The following is a 17335-nucleotide window of genomic DNA, read 5'->3' as shown; positions in this document are numbered from 1 at the left end:
CTGAATATGTGATATGGGCAAGTGACTGCACACGGGTAGCTGCCAAGGCAAGATGTCAGTCCTAGATTCCAGTGCAAACTTTGCATTTTTTAATGGAAGTGTTAAAGAAATAAATTTTCTCCAAGTGTCACATTTCTCACCGATTACAGGAGTAAGACTCACGAAACTAAAGGGCTCCAGGCAGACAGCGCGTTAGGCAGGGCAGATCGCAGTTCAGTGAAGCCATGAAGGGCACTCGGGCGGGGGAGAGGGAGTTGAGGGGAGCCCCTCGGGTGGGGGAGGAACAGCCTCGCCGCAGCCGACGCCATTTTACGCTTCCGGTCCCGATTTCCGCCCCACCCCCCGCCGCTCAGTCCGGGGTGGGAGGGGGAGAGGGCCGGCCCTGGAGGGAGGGGCGAGGGCGCAGGGACTCGGCCGCCTCCGTCCCCTGCCTGGTCGGAAATAGCCGAGCTGAGCCCGAGCGCCCTGCCCCCCTCCTCCTTCCCCCACAGCAAAATGGCGGCGCGTGGAGTCCCTGGGAGCCAGTGAGTGACTCGGCTTCTCCTCCCCGCCGCCGCCGCCGCCGCCACAGGCTCATTTGCATTGATCAGCCGCCCCCTCCCCCCTCCCGGATCCCAGACCGGCCCCTCTTCCCCCCCCGCCCGGCCCCCCATCAATCATCAATCAGCACCGAGTGGATCAATCAATGGTCGGGAGGAGGCGGCGGCGGCGGCTGCTGCTGTTAATGAACAATGTGTGAGAGCTGCGCCGAGCTGCTGGAGGTGTTAAATGAGAGTAAGTGCGGCCGCCCCCTCGCCCGGCCGGGCCCCCCCGCAGGAGGTATAACGGCCTTCCCGCCCGGCGGGGCCTCCCGTGCCGCGGGCTGGGCTGAGGAGACCCGTCCGCCTGGGCCCCGGGCGGGGTCATAATTCCCCGTCCTGGGCCCCTCAGCGCAGGGAGGTCGGGCCCCCCCGCCACGGGCCCTCCCCGGCGGCGCCCAGTCCGCTCCTTCCATCGCGGCCCGGGAAGCCGCAGCAAGGCCTAGTGCCGCCGGGCGAAGAGCTGGAGGCCAGGCCAGGCCCGGCCTGGGCAGGTTCCCTGGGAGCAGAGAGGCGGATGATCCGCCCCCCACCCATTGTATTGGGGTCCTCGGCTGGGCGGCAGTCTTGTGTCGCCGTTTTCAGACCGGGCTGGCGGGGGGGGAACCCGGCCCTGACACGCGTCCGTCCGTCCGTCCCGGCTTTGAAACGGTTTCTTGGCCCGGCGAGCTCCCTGGTGTCTCAGAGCTTGAGACTTGGCTCTTGCCTCCTTCCAAAGTTCCCGCATCACAAGTGGGAGTTCCCTAAGGCGGGGGGCTCGGGCCCCGCACGCTTGCAACCCGGGGGGGGGGCCCTCCACTCCAGCCCAGCCGAATCCGGTACAAAGCATCTTTCACCTCCTGTGCAGCAGGCCTTGGGCATCTCCTGGAACCGGTTCCAACTAAGCTGTCGGGGGCAGGCCCAGTATCTCTTCCGTGTTTTGTAATGTTGTGTACGTAGGCAGTGCTTAATAAATAAACCAACTTAATCCAGTACCTTTGGTGTGGAGGTGCTGGGGTGTTTAATAAACACAACCGTGTGTAAAGCTGTGACTAGAAGCAAGTTTGAAAAGGTTTACATTTAATAAACGCCATTTAGCTATTGATGTATATACAGTTTAGAGGCAGATCTTACTGTGATGGAGTGAAAGGTAGATCATGATACAAGTACTACCTTAGGACTCATTCCCATTTTAACTCCTGAGAGGCCTGATTATGGGTTGTTCAGTTTTAAAATACATTGATACATATCACTCTGTTTACATGTGTTTTAGTGCCCCCTTTTTTCTTGCTGTAAACACTTGCTATTTAGCTATGATCAACATCACTATTTTTGCAAAATATTTAAGTTATAAACCCAAGTGACAGTAGGCCTAGGGGCCTGGAGACATGAATAAAACAGATTACAAATTAACCTCAGGCAACTGTTGATTGTTAAAATCACTTTACTAGCTGGTTTGGTCAAGTTTGTGATTTTAACATCTTATTTTGAGCAGTGCTTGTTCGCATTGTTTACTTATGTTAATCATTAGTATCCTGAGACACAAGGAGGGTGAGGTAATGTCTTTTGTTAGACCAACTTCAGCTCTGTTCAAGCTTGAAAGCTGCTTTCTCACCAGCAGAAGTTGGTCCAATAAAAGATATGACCTCACCCACCTTGTGTGTCTCTTTAATATCTGGGACCAACAGGGCTACAACAACTCTGCATACATATGCTATCCTATCATCCCTCCCCCCAGTACAATATTTGGGGTGGAGCATAGGGTACATTTTGATAAAATGTAGATTGTGTGTTTGATCTGCCAGTTTATTTTAAACAACTGATCTTTAACAGATTGACTGTAGGACTAGTTTAGTTATCAGTGGTGTATTAGTCTGATAACTTTATTGGAAGAGAGAATTCATTTGGTGGTGGCCTGATGGCATCAATGTATAAATTTAATAAAGATTGGTCTGTTTGAATGTTGATGTTTTAGGCTGTAATAAAACATAAATTTCAATGTGTGAAGCCTAATGTTACTTGATTTCTATAATTAATCTGGTTTGGAAACCATCTTTAAATTGGGTTCAAATAATTGGCTTGTTAATTAAAGATAAGTGTTCGATGTATGCCTTCTCTTTTTAACAGTGGCTTATCTGTAAATAGGGTAGTAGGTTCTGTATATTTTAATGATGTGATTTTGCTATTCTTAAATTTGAAAAGGAAAGATGACTTTGGTAGTTAATTTCTTGGGGAAAGTTATGCTTCACTGTTGTCTTACATTTAACCTCCATAAACTCTGTTCAAACAACATAAAAAGCTGTCTTAAACCCACAGAAACAGTTGTCATTTGTAATCAGGCTGAATATAATTTTGTGTTCAGACATTATTGCACCACCAGTATTTTATATAAGCTACCTGGAAAAGCTAAATGTAATAGAGTGAATTAAAGAGGGAGTCCTAGCTTTATTATTATCTTTATTTGTATAGCTTTACTTTAGTGCCCTTGCATTATTTAAATGGATTTTTAATTTATGTGCACCAAAAAAATCATTGCATGCCTCATTTTAAAAATTATATTTCAGTAAAAATGAAAAATCGTTGTAAAAATGAGATCATGACCAAAATGTGTGAGCCTGCTAGCAATTTTCTTTCCTGTCTGCTGAGCATTTGGGATTGCCTTTTAACTGTACTAAAACTACTGAATTAGTATCTCGACAGATTCAGGAATGTAAACTGAAAGTTCAACAGCATCATCTTGCTTCACTGTTAGAGGGCAGTTATTATACAGAACAACCTCCCCCCAAAAATACTTCTGCCTTTTGTCTTTATTTACTTTGAAATTCCTGATGTAATTATCTGGCATTGTTTGTATTACAGGAGATTCAGCAAAGAAACAGACTGCTGAGCCTTGATGCTCTGTTGAGAGCACATGGGAATTCCCTATTTTGTTCATAGGACAGAACAATGAATTTTACCAATTTAGGCTATGATAGTGCAAATACTTATGTACAAGCTTATCTTTAAGCACAGTAGTCCTGTTTGACTTCAGTGTGATAAAGCCATGTGCATAAGTGTTTGCAGGATTGGAGCCCCAGTCCAGCAATGACCTCTATAGCAGCGTTTCTCAAACTGGCATCGCCGCTTGTGTAGGGAAAGCCCCTGGCGGGCCAGGATGGTTTGTTTACCTGCCCCGTCCGCGGGTCTACACATGAGTAAATACTATGCAATTTGAATAAATGTAGCAATATTTGGGGCCCATAATTTAAAAAAAATTTTTTAGTTTCTCAGGAATGGTAATGATCAGTGTAATTATTTATTTTTTAAAATACAAAGGTTAAGTACTACATTTTAAGCATATCAAACTTAGCTGTGTAGCATCCTGTTTTGCGAGGCATTGTACAAACATTTTGAAATAAATGGTCCCTGCCTCAAAGAGCTTATGAGCCAAGAAACATGTGCATAGTTGGTATACATTTACAGCATGTGATGTGATAACACTTACAGCTACTATGTTGTGTACTGTGATGTGTACCGTCTGGGGAAAACAGAAAATGTTGTACATGCATACGCCTAAGGATTCATGTGGGTACCAGACTAAAAATGGTAATATTCCAAGAGTTAAGAATAGAATATATTTATAAGTCATGCATCTTTAAAAAACAAAACAAACATATGAGTTGAACATACAGGGTGTAGTGACTTTTTATAAATTCCAGTGACTGTCTTTCGTATTTGGCAAGTATTATAAAGGCCTGTTCTTGGTTATGCTTGTCACTGGTCAGGGCTTGCTGCTCCTTTGACTTCTTCTCACATCTGAGTGCATCCCTCCAGGTAACTGGCCTCTTGCCTTCATCTGGCTTCCTTCCCTGCAGTCTCTGCTTCTCTCCCCCCCCCTGTTCTTTAGGGGCTATCCTTTGATCAGTTTCAAAATCCTTTGTTTCCAGCATTGTCTCTTGAACCTGCTTAAACCAATTTATGTGGCCAACCAGGGGGTCAGGGATAGACTTCACAGCAGTTGCTATCAACTAATTGTCTCCCTTCCTGCATAGATAGTGACCCCTCCCCCCTCTTGTAATCATATTGCAAACAGCACAATAACTAGCAAACAGATGGGCATATCATAAAATATTTACAGGCAGCTTCATGTCCTTCAGAATTTTCAGATGGTCTGCAAAATTTGTTACAAAATAAACTGAAGCATTTTTAAATTAGAAACCTATCAAACACTTGAAACTAACTTCAGGGGTTTTGCTAGTATTTATAACTTAGGTACTGAAGACAGCTGATTTGGCTTTCTATCAGATACTCTTGAAGGGATATAATACGTATCTAGTAATGCATGAGGACTAGACCTTCCTGGAGGATGCGGAGGTCCTAGTTACATCCTGTGTGCAGTGAAACCTTCTTTTAGTCAACCTTTAACACAGTGAAACTGTACTTACAATGAAATAGAACAAAAATCCCAAATTTTTCTAGTATCCTGTAATGTTTAATTTTTTGTTATGGGGAAAAATATCACTAAGGCTATCTACACTGTCAATTGAGTGACAAAACTTTTGTCCTTCAGAGGTGCTAACCCTTCCCCCCCCCCCCCCCCCCCCCGCGGAAAGACAAAAGTTTCGCTGTGACAAGTGTCAGCGTGAACAGCGCATTGTCGGCAGGAGTGTTCCTGTTAACAACGCAAATGCCGCTCGTTGTGGGTGGAAGTATTTTGTTGGCAAAAGTGCTGAAAATACAGAGTACTTGCTTTGCAACTGTTGTAGGCAGAATCCTGCTACACCTCTCCTAGTCATCGAATTGGCCCTGTCAACACTGGTTCTCCACTTGTGAGGTACTCCCTTCTCTTGTCATTATATAATGCTTGCATCTGAAGAAGTGAGGTTTTTTTACCCACAAAAGCTTATGCCCAAATAAATCTGTTAGTCTTTAAGGTACCACCGGACTCATTGTTTTTGTTGATACAGACTAACACGGCTACCTCCAATACTAGTCATTCAATGGTTATAATTAAATTTGGAAGTTAATGATCTTACTTGTCTAGAGCCAGCCTTTGTAGTTTTGGAGAGGCCTGTAAAACATCATTTTTCTGTATCTGTTGCTGTCAAATTTAATTGTTTCCTGTCCACCATTATCACGTCTCTATGTGCAGAACCTTCCAAAAGATTGTGGGGTGGATTTGTTGGGATAACGGACTCACTTTTATATAAAAAATGTGTTAGCACAACTGTGGGAGAAGTGGAGCCATGCTGCTTGTTTCTTTAAAAGTTAGCAATCAGTTTACATAGCCTTGAAAACATAAGGTTAGGTATTTGTAAGGGGACAGGCTAGCAATTTTTTAAAAATGAAAATAGATTCTTTATGTAAATAGTTCCCTCTCCTGGGTTCTGTGACTGTGAGCTTTGTAGAGCCTAGCTCGGAGTAGGTAAGAATAACCAGGAAAGAAGAAACATAAAAATAAAATGGAAAAAGAGACCCCCTTCCCCTTAATAAAACTGACATATTAAACAAAAACCATTACTTTAAAAAGCAAAAACAAAGGTGAGAGTCAAAGATAATAAATAAATTTCACATTAATATTTGTAATTTTAAAGAGCTTTGAAGATGAAAAGCACTCTAATTGGTAAGAATTCTAGTTTAAAGAGGTTTCCAAAATTAGAAAGATGCCTTAGTTTTTTGTGTATGCAACTTTTAGAGTTTGCCGTTATTTGGTCTTATCTAAAATAACACTGTTTTTTCTTTTGTCCTGAAATTTGTCTGATTTATACTACTGAAGACAGTTCTTTCCCATTACACAAACCAGTCTATTATTAATGCTGAAGATTAGTTATGTAAATCCAATTCTGCTCAGTTTTATTGTGTTATGAACCAAATACAAGCAGTTACTACAACCATTCTCTTGTATATAATGAGTATTATGATTTAATCTTGTGAGACTGGATAAGTATTTCTTATAGTAGAAAATGGTATTGGGGAAATCACATTATAGCAGTGACTCTCAAACTTCTTCATATTGTGGATCTTTTTTAAGATAGAAATATTTTGATGGGCCACCATCTTTCCATATACCTGATCATGATTCTGCACAGTCTCTACAGTAACAGCCCTTCTTGGTTACATGAGTAAATAATTCAAATACGCCTCTACCCTGATATAACGCTGTCCTCGGGAGCCAAAAAATCTTTCCGTGTTATAGGTGAAACTGCATTATATCGAATTTGCTTTGATCTGCCGGAGTGGGCAGCCCCCCTCCCGGTTATATCGGGGTAGAGGTGTAGAATTAAGGAGACAAGATAAAATTGCTTTAATATGATTATGAATGTCCCTTTGTCACTTCTGCTAATGTTGAACTTGAGACCAAATAATTTCCTGTTTAGGAAAGTTCCCACTCAAGAAGTTTTTTTCCAACTTTTTGTGGGGTGTTTGGTTTTCACTCTGTTTAACAAGAAGTTGGTTTGGTGTCTTTAAACTTGTGGATGTTCCAAGCAGATCCTGAGACATGTGCCAGGTGTGTTGTGCTTCCATAAAAGTTCCTGACCATGCAGCTCATTACAGCATTGATTCCTGTAAGACAGTGGTGGGCAACCTGCGGCCCGTCAGGGTAATCTGCTGGTGGGCGCCAGACAGTTTGTTTACATTTGCACTGCCACCCGCAGCTCCCAGTGCCTGTGGTTCACCGTTCCCAGCCAATGGGAGCTGTGGGAAGCAGCGGTCAGTTTGTTGTAAACAAACTGTCTGGCGGCCCGCCAGCGGATTACCCTGATGGACTGTCCGTGGACTGCAGGTTGCCCACCGCTACTGTAGGAGCTCTGCTGCTTCAGCATCTCCCTGATGTTAGGAGTGGTTGTCTGTCTGATTTAGAGTAGGATGAGCAAGGTGGATTGATTTAATTCAAAGCGATTTAAATCAGCAAGTAGGCAACCTTAAATTAATTGCTTTTAATTGTATTTTGCACTGGTACCTTTTAGTTATTTTCCTAAAGAAAGATCTATACATACTAGCTGATAACTATTAAAACATATTATTTACAATTACATTTAGCCTTTATGCAAAATTTGGTACTACTTTTTACTAGCCAGGAGGCTACAATATATCTATATAAATTTATTTAAGCATCTAGTTAGCTTAATTTACATTATTCAGATTATTATTTTTTCCATCTTTTATTATGTTAGAAGATGATGAATGATGCAGCTCTTATTTACTAAGCACTGATTAATTTTTTACTTGAGATTTGTGTCAACCTCCTTGGATGAAAATGTGTATCAGCCATTTTGCATTTAAAACTAACAATATTAGTATCTGTAGTTAATGAATTAAACTGATTGTTTCTAGTCACCATGCCCTTCAAGATTTTAGAAGTAGTAGAACTCATCTTCTCAGATCCAGTTTTTGTTCATAGATTGGAAGAGAAAAACAAACTCTCCTGGTTTTTCATCTCCCATTTGGGTTCTTTACTTTGATTGAACAAGTCATTGAATTGCACTAGCTGAATAAACTGAAAAGAAAATAGGCTCTCTGCACCTGCAGAGGAGGCTGCTGCTGCTGTAAAAGGCTCCAACTCAGGTTCCAGGTGCTTAGTGAGGAATTTCCACCGGTTCAGTGGCCTGATTTTCTTTAAAATTTGGTAGCAAACATATACTGCTTAATATTTTTTTGTATTTAATGATTATAGTAAGGTATGTCTTAATATAGGTTGTCACTTTCAAATATAATTTTAAATGTCTAGTTATGTAGAACATAATTCTAATTCTTAAGAACATAAGAATGGTCATGCTGGGTCACACCAATGGGCCATCTAGCTCAATATTCTGTATCTGACTGTGGCCAGTGCCAGATATTTCAGAGTCAATGAACAGAACAGGTTAAGCATCGAGTGAGCCAATCCCTATCGTTCAGTCCCAGCTTCTGGCAATCAGAGATTTAGGGACACCTTGGACCATGGGGTTGTGTCCTTGACCATCTTGGCTAATACCTATTGATGGACCTATCCTGCAGGAGCTTAGCTAATTCTTTTTTTAATCCAGTTTTACTTTTGGCCTTCACAGTATCCCTGAGCATCAAATTCTACAGGTTGACTGTGCATTGTGTGAAGAAATACTTCCTTTTGATTTTTTAAACCTGCTGCCTATTAATTTCATTGGGTAACCCCTAGTTCTTGTATTATGTGAAGGGGTAATCTCCACTTCTTTAGTCATGTTCTCTACAACATTTATGATTTTATAGACCTCTATCACAGTGGTTCTCAATCTTTCCAGACCACTGTACCCCTTTCAGGAGTCTGATTGGTCTTTCATGCCCCAATTTTCACTTCACTTTAAAAATACTTGCTTATCAAACTAGTCATAAAAATACGAAAGTGTCACAGCACACTGTTATTGAAAAACTGCTTACTTTCTCATTTTTACCATATAATTATAAAATAAATGGATTGGAATATAAATATTTTACTTACATTTCTGGGTATAGCATATAGAGCAGTATATACAAGTCATTGTATGAAATTTTAGTTTGTACTGACTTTGCTAGTACTTTTTATGTAGCCTGTTGTAAAACTTAAGCAAATGTCTAGATGAGTTGATATACCCCCGGGAAGACCGGTGTACTCCCAGGGGTATATGTGCCCCTGGTTGAGAACCACTGCTCTATCACATGCCCCTTAGTTGAATCTTCTCTAAGTTGAACATCTTTAAGGCTGCGTCTTCTGCCCCAGGGGCTGCAGGACTATGGAGCTGACAGCCAGTGGGGCCCTGGCAGGGTTCCAGCGACAGGTGACAGACTCCTGAGGGGGCCCTCCTCAGGGTTCCAGCGCACAGGGGGAGGGGGACGCCTCGGGCAAGCGGCTGGGGTGTCCCATTTTCTCTTTGGGAAATATGGTCACCCTGCAGCTCCCAGCTGCCGTGGGCAAAGGGGGAACTCCACAGCCCCCAGCTACCACAGTGATGGGGGAAACCATGGAGCTGCAGCAGCAAAAGTCACAGACAGGTCCCGGGTTCTGTGAATTTTTGTTTATTGCCTGTGACCTGTCCATAACTTTTACTAAAAATAACCATGACAGAATCTTAGCCTTGAGCACCTCTCTTCCAATGAAAGCTGTTCTATACCCCTAATCATTGTGGTTGCCTTTCTTCGTACTTTTCCCAAATCTAATATCTGTGTTTTGAGATGGGCTGACCAGAACTGCATGCAGTATTCAAGGTGCAGGTATACCATAGATTTATATAAGTAGCATTATGATATTTTCTGGCTTATTTTCTATCCCTTTTTCTGATGCTTCCTAACATTCTGTTAGCTTTTTTTTACTGCTGCTGCACATTGAATGGATATTTTCACAGCACTATCCACGATGACTCAAAAATCTCTCTTGAGTGGTAACAGGTAAATTTAGACTCCATCATTTCATATGTATAGTTGAGATTGTGTTTTCCAGTGTGTATTACTTTGCATTTATCAACATTACATTTCATCTGCCATTTTGTTGCCTCGTCACCCAGTTTAGTGAGATCACTTTATAACTCTTCCCCGACAGCTTCAGACTTAACTATCTTGAGTAATTTAGTATTGACTGCAAACTTTGCCACCTCACTGTTCATCTCTTTTTCCAGATCATTAATAAATATGTTGAACAGCACCTGTCCCACTACAGATCTTTGGAGGATCCCACTATTTACTTCTCTTCGGTGTGAAAATAGACTATTTATTTCCGCGCTTTGTTTCTTATCTTTTATCTAGTTATTGATCCATGAGAAGGACCTTCCCTCTTATCCCATGATTGGTTAGTGTGCTTGAGAGCCTTTGGTGAAGGACCTTGTCAAAGGCTTTCTGAAAGTCCAAGTATACTGTATTGAGTGGATCACCCTCAAATAATTCTAATAGACTGGTGAGGCATGATTTCTCTTTACAAAAGATAATGTGGTCCTCTATGAATCTGATAATTCTGTTCTGTACTATAGTTTCAGCCAATTTGCCTGTTGCAGTAGAACCTCAGAATTACAAATACCTTGGGAATGGAGGTTGTTCATAACTCCGAAATATTCATAATTCTGAACAAAATGTTATAGTTCTTTCAAAAATGTATAGCTGAACATTGACTTAATATAGCTTTGAAACTTTACTATGCAGAAGTAAAATGGTGCTTTTAACCATCTTAATTTAAATGAAAAACCGAAGAAACAGGTTTCAGAGTGGTAGCCATGTTATTTTGTATCAGCAAAAATAATGAGGAGTCCACATAACCACGGAAACAGTTTCCTTACCTTGTCAAATCTTGTTTTTAAACTTTCCCTTTGTTTTTTTAGTAATTTATATTTAATACAGTACTGTACTGTATTTGCTTTCTTTTTGTCTCTGCTCCTGCCTGATTGTGTACTTTTGGTTCTAAATGAGGTATTTGGTTGACCGGTCAGTTCCTAACTCTGGTGTTCATAGCTCTGAGGTTCTACTGTACTGAAGTTAGGCTTACCTAACAATACTATAATTGCCAGTATCCTCTCTGGAGCCTTGTTCAAAAATTGGTATTATTTTAGCTATCAAGTCATCTGGTACAGAGGCTGATTTAGGCAATAGGCTATGTATCACAGTTAGGAGTTCTTCAATTTAATATTTGAGTTCCTTCAGAACTCTTGGGTGAATATCATCTGGTCTTGGTGACTTATTTAATTTAAATTTAAAATGTTTTTAATTAATTATATCAAGTTTTATCCACCTTGGGGATGGGCAGTTTTTATAAGATAATCATTGGGTCAGGACTTTTGCATGTGAATGGGTAAAGTGGTAGTGCCTTGGAGAGCATCCATTCCTTGATCTTAATCCTGCCTCTGACCCTGGATTCTTGCCTCTAGATTTTTGAAGTGCCAGTTATATGGTTATATGGAGGAATTTCTGTAGTCTTGGAGACTATGCCATATGGACATTGCCATTTTGGTATGTTTAGGGTTTTTTTTTCCTGCTCATTTTGCTCCCCTGTGCTTCACACAGTGGTGTGTATGGCCCTTTATTATTAGGATTAGTTCTTACCCTGTGGCCTTCATCCTTCACTGCTTTAATTTCTCCAGGTCACTTTGCAATTTGGCTGTGTCTCCCTGTGTGTTTTCAACTAACAGTGACAGAAACAGCTCTTCCGACTGCCTGGAAGTGTTCTATGTTAGGTGGTGCACAGACCACAAGTTGGCATTGTGGAGAGGGAAGAAGTATCTGCTTCTGTGAATCTCCTTTCTTGTTTTCTTAAGTCCCTACCCCTTTCTTTCCTACGTTTTCTACCCTATACATCTAGTTCCCACTTTCTCTTTTTTATTTTTCCCAGATCTGCAGCTTTTCTTGTCTGTCCTCTGTTTTCTTTTATTTTTGTGTGTATGTTTTTCCTTTGCCTAGCTTTCTCTCCTAATTTCTGTGCTCTCTCCCCATTCTTCATTCTACCCCTTTTCTCCCCCTCCCCCGCTTCCTGTTTTTTTCTGGCTATGTTCTACTTAAAATAATTCCGCGTAGAACTGCCCTCTTTCATGGTAGCTGCCATTTCCAGTTGTTCTTAGTAGGACAAAGGACATAGGCTACTTGCTTAACTCTCCTTGAAAACATTGTGAGGCTGTGGCCATTTTGAAAGAAGTCGTTTTACCTGAGGGCAGCTATGACCTCAGTCCAGCTGAGAATCATTGGAGGTGGCACCAGTTTTGAAATTTTCTATGGAGGAGGAAAATTTTTTATATACCAGCCTCTGCTGATATCTAAACTTCCAGTTTCAAAAACTAATGGCAGAAAAATAAACAAAACTTAATCCTATATGTTTATTTTGAAAGGCTACCTGTTGCACCAGATCTCCTCAGCAGATGGTAGGAGGAGGAAACTAGGTGTATATATGGAAGGGTGAGTGGAACAGGAAGGGCGGGGGGAACTGGTGTGTTGCATGTGTGCAAATGAGTGTGAGATTCAAGGAGGAGGGAGAAGTTGGATGGTATGTGCTGTGAAATGTAGGGAGGTGCAAGAGTTGGGGGATTTTTGGAGGACAGGAGCTAAGGAGAAACTGGGATCAGTAGTGCAGCTGGTTTGCACTGTGACAATGCAAAGTAGCTGTAAATGCCAGCTATCTGGCAAGTATGTTCTGCTGCTTTGTGCTGCTCCGAGTGGCATAAAACAGCTACAAAGTATACTGGTGAATATTGCCATAAAAGTTAAAATAAAAAAAAAGTACTTCAGATCAGATCATTACATTGTGTGGTAATAGTCTCATTGGGCTTCTTGTTTGCTATTCATGTATAACATTTTTTAATTAAAAAAAGAAAAGAAAATTCACACTCAAACTGTGTTAAGATAAAGTTAAGAGTTGAGAGTGCAGATCAGTAATTTAGGGTAAAATATCTTACAGGGATGTTGCAGTTATCCCTATACCAAGTATTATATATGCAGGAATTCAGAGTTAAGATTTAATTTAAAGGAAATTCAAACATGTTATGTTACTGAAATGTATAGTTAAGGCACCCAAACAATCCTAATGCTACCATATGTGGAAATGGCAGAGGTGCTTAATGACTTCTTTGTTTCGGTTTTCACCAAGAAGGTTGGTGGCGATTGGACATCTAACATAGTGAATGCCAGTGAAAATGAGGTAGGTTCAGAGTCTAAAGTAGGGAAAGAACAAGTCAAAAATTACTTAGACAAGTTAGATGTCTTCAGTTCACCAGGGCCTGATGAAATGCATCCTAAAATACTCAAGGAGCTGACTGAGAAGATATCTGAGCCATTAGCAATTATCTTTGAAAACTCATGGAAGACGGGAGACATTCTAGAAGACTGGAAAAGGGAAAATATAGTGCCCATCTATAAAAAGGGAAATAAGGACAACCCAGGGAATTACAGACCAGTCAGTTTAACTTTTGTACCCGGAAAGATAACGGAGCAAATAAATAAGCAATCAATTTGCCAACACCTAGAAGATAATAAGGTGATAAATAACAGTCAACATGGATTTGTCAAGAACAAATCGTGTCAAACCGACCTGATAGCTTTCTTTGACAGGGTAACAAGCCTTGTGGATAGCGGGGAAGCAGTAGATGTGGTATATCTTGACTTTAGTAAGGCTTTTAATACTGTCTTGCAGGACCTTCTCATAAACAAACTAGGGAAATACAACCTAGATGGAGCTACTATAAGGTGGGTGCATAACTGGTTGGAAACTCGTTCCCAGAGAGTAGTTATCAGTGGTTCACAGGCATGCTGGAAGGGCATAATGAGTGGGGTCCCACAGGGATCGGTTCTGGGTCCGGTTCTGTTCAATATCTTCATCAATTATTTAGATAATGGCATAGACAGTACACTTATAAAGTTGGCAGACGATACCAATGTGGGAAGGGTTGCAAGTGCTTTGGAGGATAGGATTAAAATTCAAAATGAAATGGTCTGAAGTAAATAGGATAAAATTCAGTAAGGAGAAATGCAAAGTACTCCACTTAGGAAGGAACAATCCGTTGCACACATACAAAATGGGAAATGACTGCCTAGGAAGGCATACTGTGGAAAGGGATCTGGGGGTCATAGTGGATCATAAACTAAATATGAGTGAACGGTGTAATGCTGTTGCAAAAAAAGCGAACATCATTCTGGGATGTATTAGCAGGAGTATTGTAAGCAAGACATGAGAAGTAATTCTTCTGCTCTACTCTGCGCTGATTAGGCCTCAACTGGAGTATTGTGTCCAGTTCAGGGCACCACATTTCAGGAAAGATGTGGACAAATTGGAGAAAGTCCAGAGAAGAGCAACAAAAATGATTAAAGATCTAGAAAACATGACCTATGAGGGAAGATTGAAAAAATTGTGTTTGTTTAGTCTGGAGAAGAGACGACTGAGAGGGGACATGATAACAGTTTTCAAGTACATAAAAGGTTGTTACAAGGAGGAGGGAGAAAAATAATTGTTCTTAACCTCTGAGGATAGGACAAGAAGCAAAGAGTTTAAATTGCAGCAAGGGCAGTTTAGGTTGGACATTAGCAAAAACTTCCTAACTGTCAGAGTGGTTAAGCACTGGAATAAATGGCCTACAGAGGTTGTGGAATCTCCATCATTGGGGATTTTTAAGAGCAGGTTGGACAAACACCTGTCAGGGGTAGTCTAGATCAGTGGTCTCCAACCTTTCTGTGTGGCAGGTGGCGGACGACTAGCCACCAAGGAGCGTGGCCGCCGGACGAGCAGCCACCAAAATGCCGCTGAGAAGCGGCAACGCCAAGAAGTGTCACCGCCGAAATGCCGCCAAGAAGTATCGGCATTTTGGCGGCGACGCTTCTTGACAATGCCGCTTCTTGGGGGCATTTTGGCGGCTGCTTGTCCGGCGGCCACCAGTCACTGCTTGGACAAGACTAATTCTGTATGCACAACATCATTTTATATATATGCTCTGAGACCTATGTTACTGCCTTTATGCTTTTTAATATAGCTCACAATTTTCAGTTCTCTCTATTCAGTCTGTATATAAAAAGGAAGATATATGTTTTTTACAGTTTTCTGTTTTGTAGGTAGGTTCTGGCCCTGCATAAATATTAATCTATCTGTATATCTGTATAATCTTCCATATATTCAAAATTGCTGTCATTGCAATATAACATCTTTAAAATGGAAATGTCTCTTTAATAGCTACATTTGTGTTTTGTTTATTTGACTATTTTGTGATGTCTACATCCTTCTAGGTTTATCATAATATTTTTAAATGAATGTTTTTAACTACAATTTGATTTTGCACTTGTGTAGTGAGTAGAGTGACCAGGTGTCTGGTTTTAGACTGAAACACCCGGTCGAAAAGGGACCCTGGCCGCTCCAGTCAGCATTGCCAATCAGGCTGTTAAAAGTCTGGTCGGCAGTGCTGTCTGGAGCCAAGGTAGGCTAGTCCCTGCCTGTCTCGCTGATCCCGGAACCGGCCAGCAGATCTGGTTCCTAGGCGGCGGGGCCACGGTTCTCCGCATGCTGCTCCCGCCCTGAGCACCGGCTTCGTTCCTGGCCAATGGGAGCTGTGCGGGGGGCGGTGCTTGTGGGCGAGAGCAGTGCATGCCATGGAGTCTCGTGCCCCCTCCCCTCCGCTTAGGAGCCAGACCTGCTGGCCGCTTCCGGGGCACAGCACAGAGCCAGGACAGGTAGCGCCGCTGCACTGCTGACTGGGAGCTGCCCAAGGTAAGCCTGCACCCCAACCCTGAGCCCCAACCCCCAGCCTTGAGTCCCCCCAAACCCAGAGCCCCCTCCTGCATCCCAAATCCATCATCCCTGGCCCCATCCCAAAGCCCACCCCCCCTCCTGCATCCCAACCCTTGCCCCAGCTCTGAGTTCCCCCCCCCCAACCCCGGAGCCTGCTTCTGCACCCCAAACCCCTCATCCGCAGGCCCACCCCAGAGCACACACCTCCAGCCCAGAGCCCTCACCCCCTGCACACCACCCCTCTGCCCTGAGTCCCCACCCCAACCCGGAGCCCCCTCCTGCATCCCGGAGCCTGCACCTCCCCATCCCAGAGCCCTCACCCCTCCCACACACTAACTCCCTGCCTCAACCCGCAGCCCCCTCCCACATTCCGAATCCCTTGGCCCAACCCCCCATCCTGGAGCCCCCTCCTGCACCCTAAACACCTCATCCCCAGCCCCACTCCAGAGCCCACACCCCCAGCTGGAGTCCTCACCCCCTCCCGCATCCCAGCTATCTGCTCCAGCCCAGAGTTGCCTCCCGCACACTGCACCCCTCATTTCTGGCCCCACCCCAGAGCCCGCACCTCCATTTAGTGCCCTTGTGCCCCCCCCCCACTCCTGACCCAGCCCAGTGAAAGTGAGTGAGGGTAGTGGAGAGCAAGCCACTGAGGGAGGGGAATGTAGTGAGTGGGGGCGGGGCCTCAGAGAAGGGGCGGGGCTAGGGTGTTCAGTTTTGTGCCAATAGAAAGTTGGCAACCCTAGTGTTGAGTGACCTTTAGATATAAGATATCCTGCATAAGTCTAGCATGGTGGTTGTCCTTGAGGTCTAATTACAGTGTGTTCTCTTAGCCCTCAAATTCTTGTTAAAAATGTATTTATAATCTGAGCTTCATTTGTTTACACTTGGAATTATACAGTCTCCTCTTCTAGTTGATTTACATTTCTCATCTTTTGCAATCTCCTAGTACCCTGCAGGTTTTTAAGTGTCCTTTTCTTGACATGGAAACTCATAGTGGTTTTTTTTTAGTGCTATAGTGTATATCAGCCATTCACATTATTATGGAGAGGTCTGATTGTGATGCCATAGTTAAGATTACATTTAATTTTTCACTTAAAACAGGGTAAAAACGGTGGCTTAAATAAATGTAAAAGGCATTTCCTTTGAGTCTTATGTTTGTTCAGGCCCCTCTAGCTAACAATGGCATATTATTAACCCATTAAACTTTTTAGAAAGTTGAAACACATTTGAATATTCTGGGAATAGGCATCCTAGAAGAAAGTAAACTGATATCAAGCAGTTATTAACAATAATTTTTTAACTTAATTTCACCTTTGGGGCCCATTCAGCAGCTCAAGTTATTCTTAAGTAGTGTCACAGTGATGACGGAGGAGGCTTAACCCATCATCATCATCTTTCCTCTCTATTTAATATGCATGTTACAGTTCTGTTTGAAATGAGTTAATGGTGTGAGGGAGAGCTGTACATCTAAGGGTAGGTCTATACTCACCGTCCGGGTCGACGCGGTGAGTTTGACTTCTCGGAGTTTGAACTATCGCGTCTAATCAAGACGTGATAGTTCGAACTCTCTGTGCGCTCCGGTCAACTCCGGAACTCCACCACCACGAACGGCGGTGGTAGAGTCGACCTT

General features: G+C 42.7%; 1 protein-coding gene across 1 annotated transcript in view; it reads left to right on the top strand.

Annotated features, from left to right (window-relative positions):
• Positions 1–616: 616 nt before the first annotated feature.
• USP34 (ubiquitin specific peptidase 34) overlaps positions 617–17335 on the top strand; it is a 307644-nt gene continuing 290925 nt past the window's right edge. The window contains exon 1 of the mRNA XM_045009712.1: positions 617–774. Coding sequence (XP_044865647.1) covers positions 732–774 — 43 coding nt within the window. The 5' untranslated portion in view covers positions 617–731. The remainder of the gene's footprint in view (positions 775–17335) is intronic.

Source organism: Mauremys mutica, chromosome 3 (assembly GCF_020497125.1).
Source record: "Mauremys mutica isolate MM-2020 ecotype Southern chromosome 3, ASM2049712v1, whole genome shotgun sequence".
Taxonomy (NCBI): Eukaryota; Metazoa; Chordata; order Testudines; family Geoemydidae; genus Mauremys; species Mauremys mutica.
Note: the sequence above shows the minus strand (reverse complement) of the source record. Positions and strands in the feature narration are given on the sequence as shown.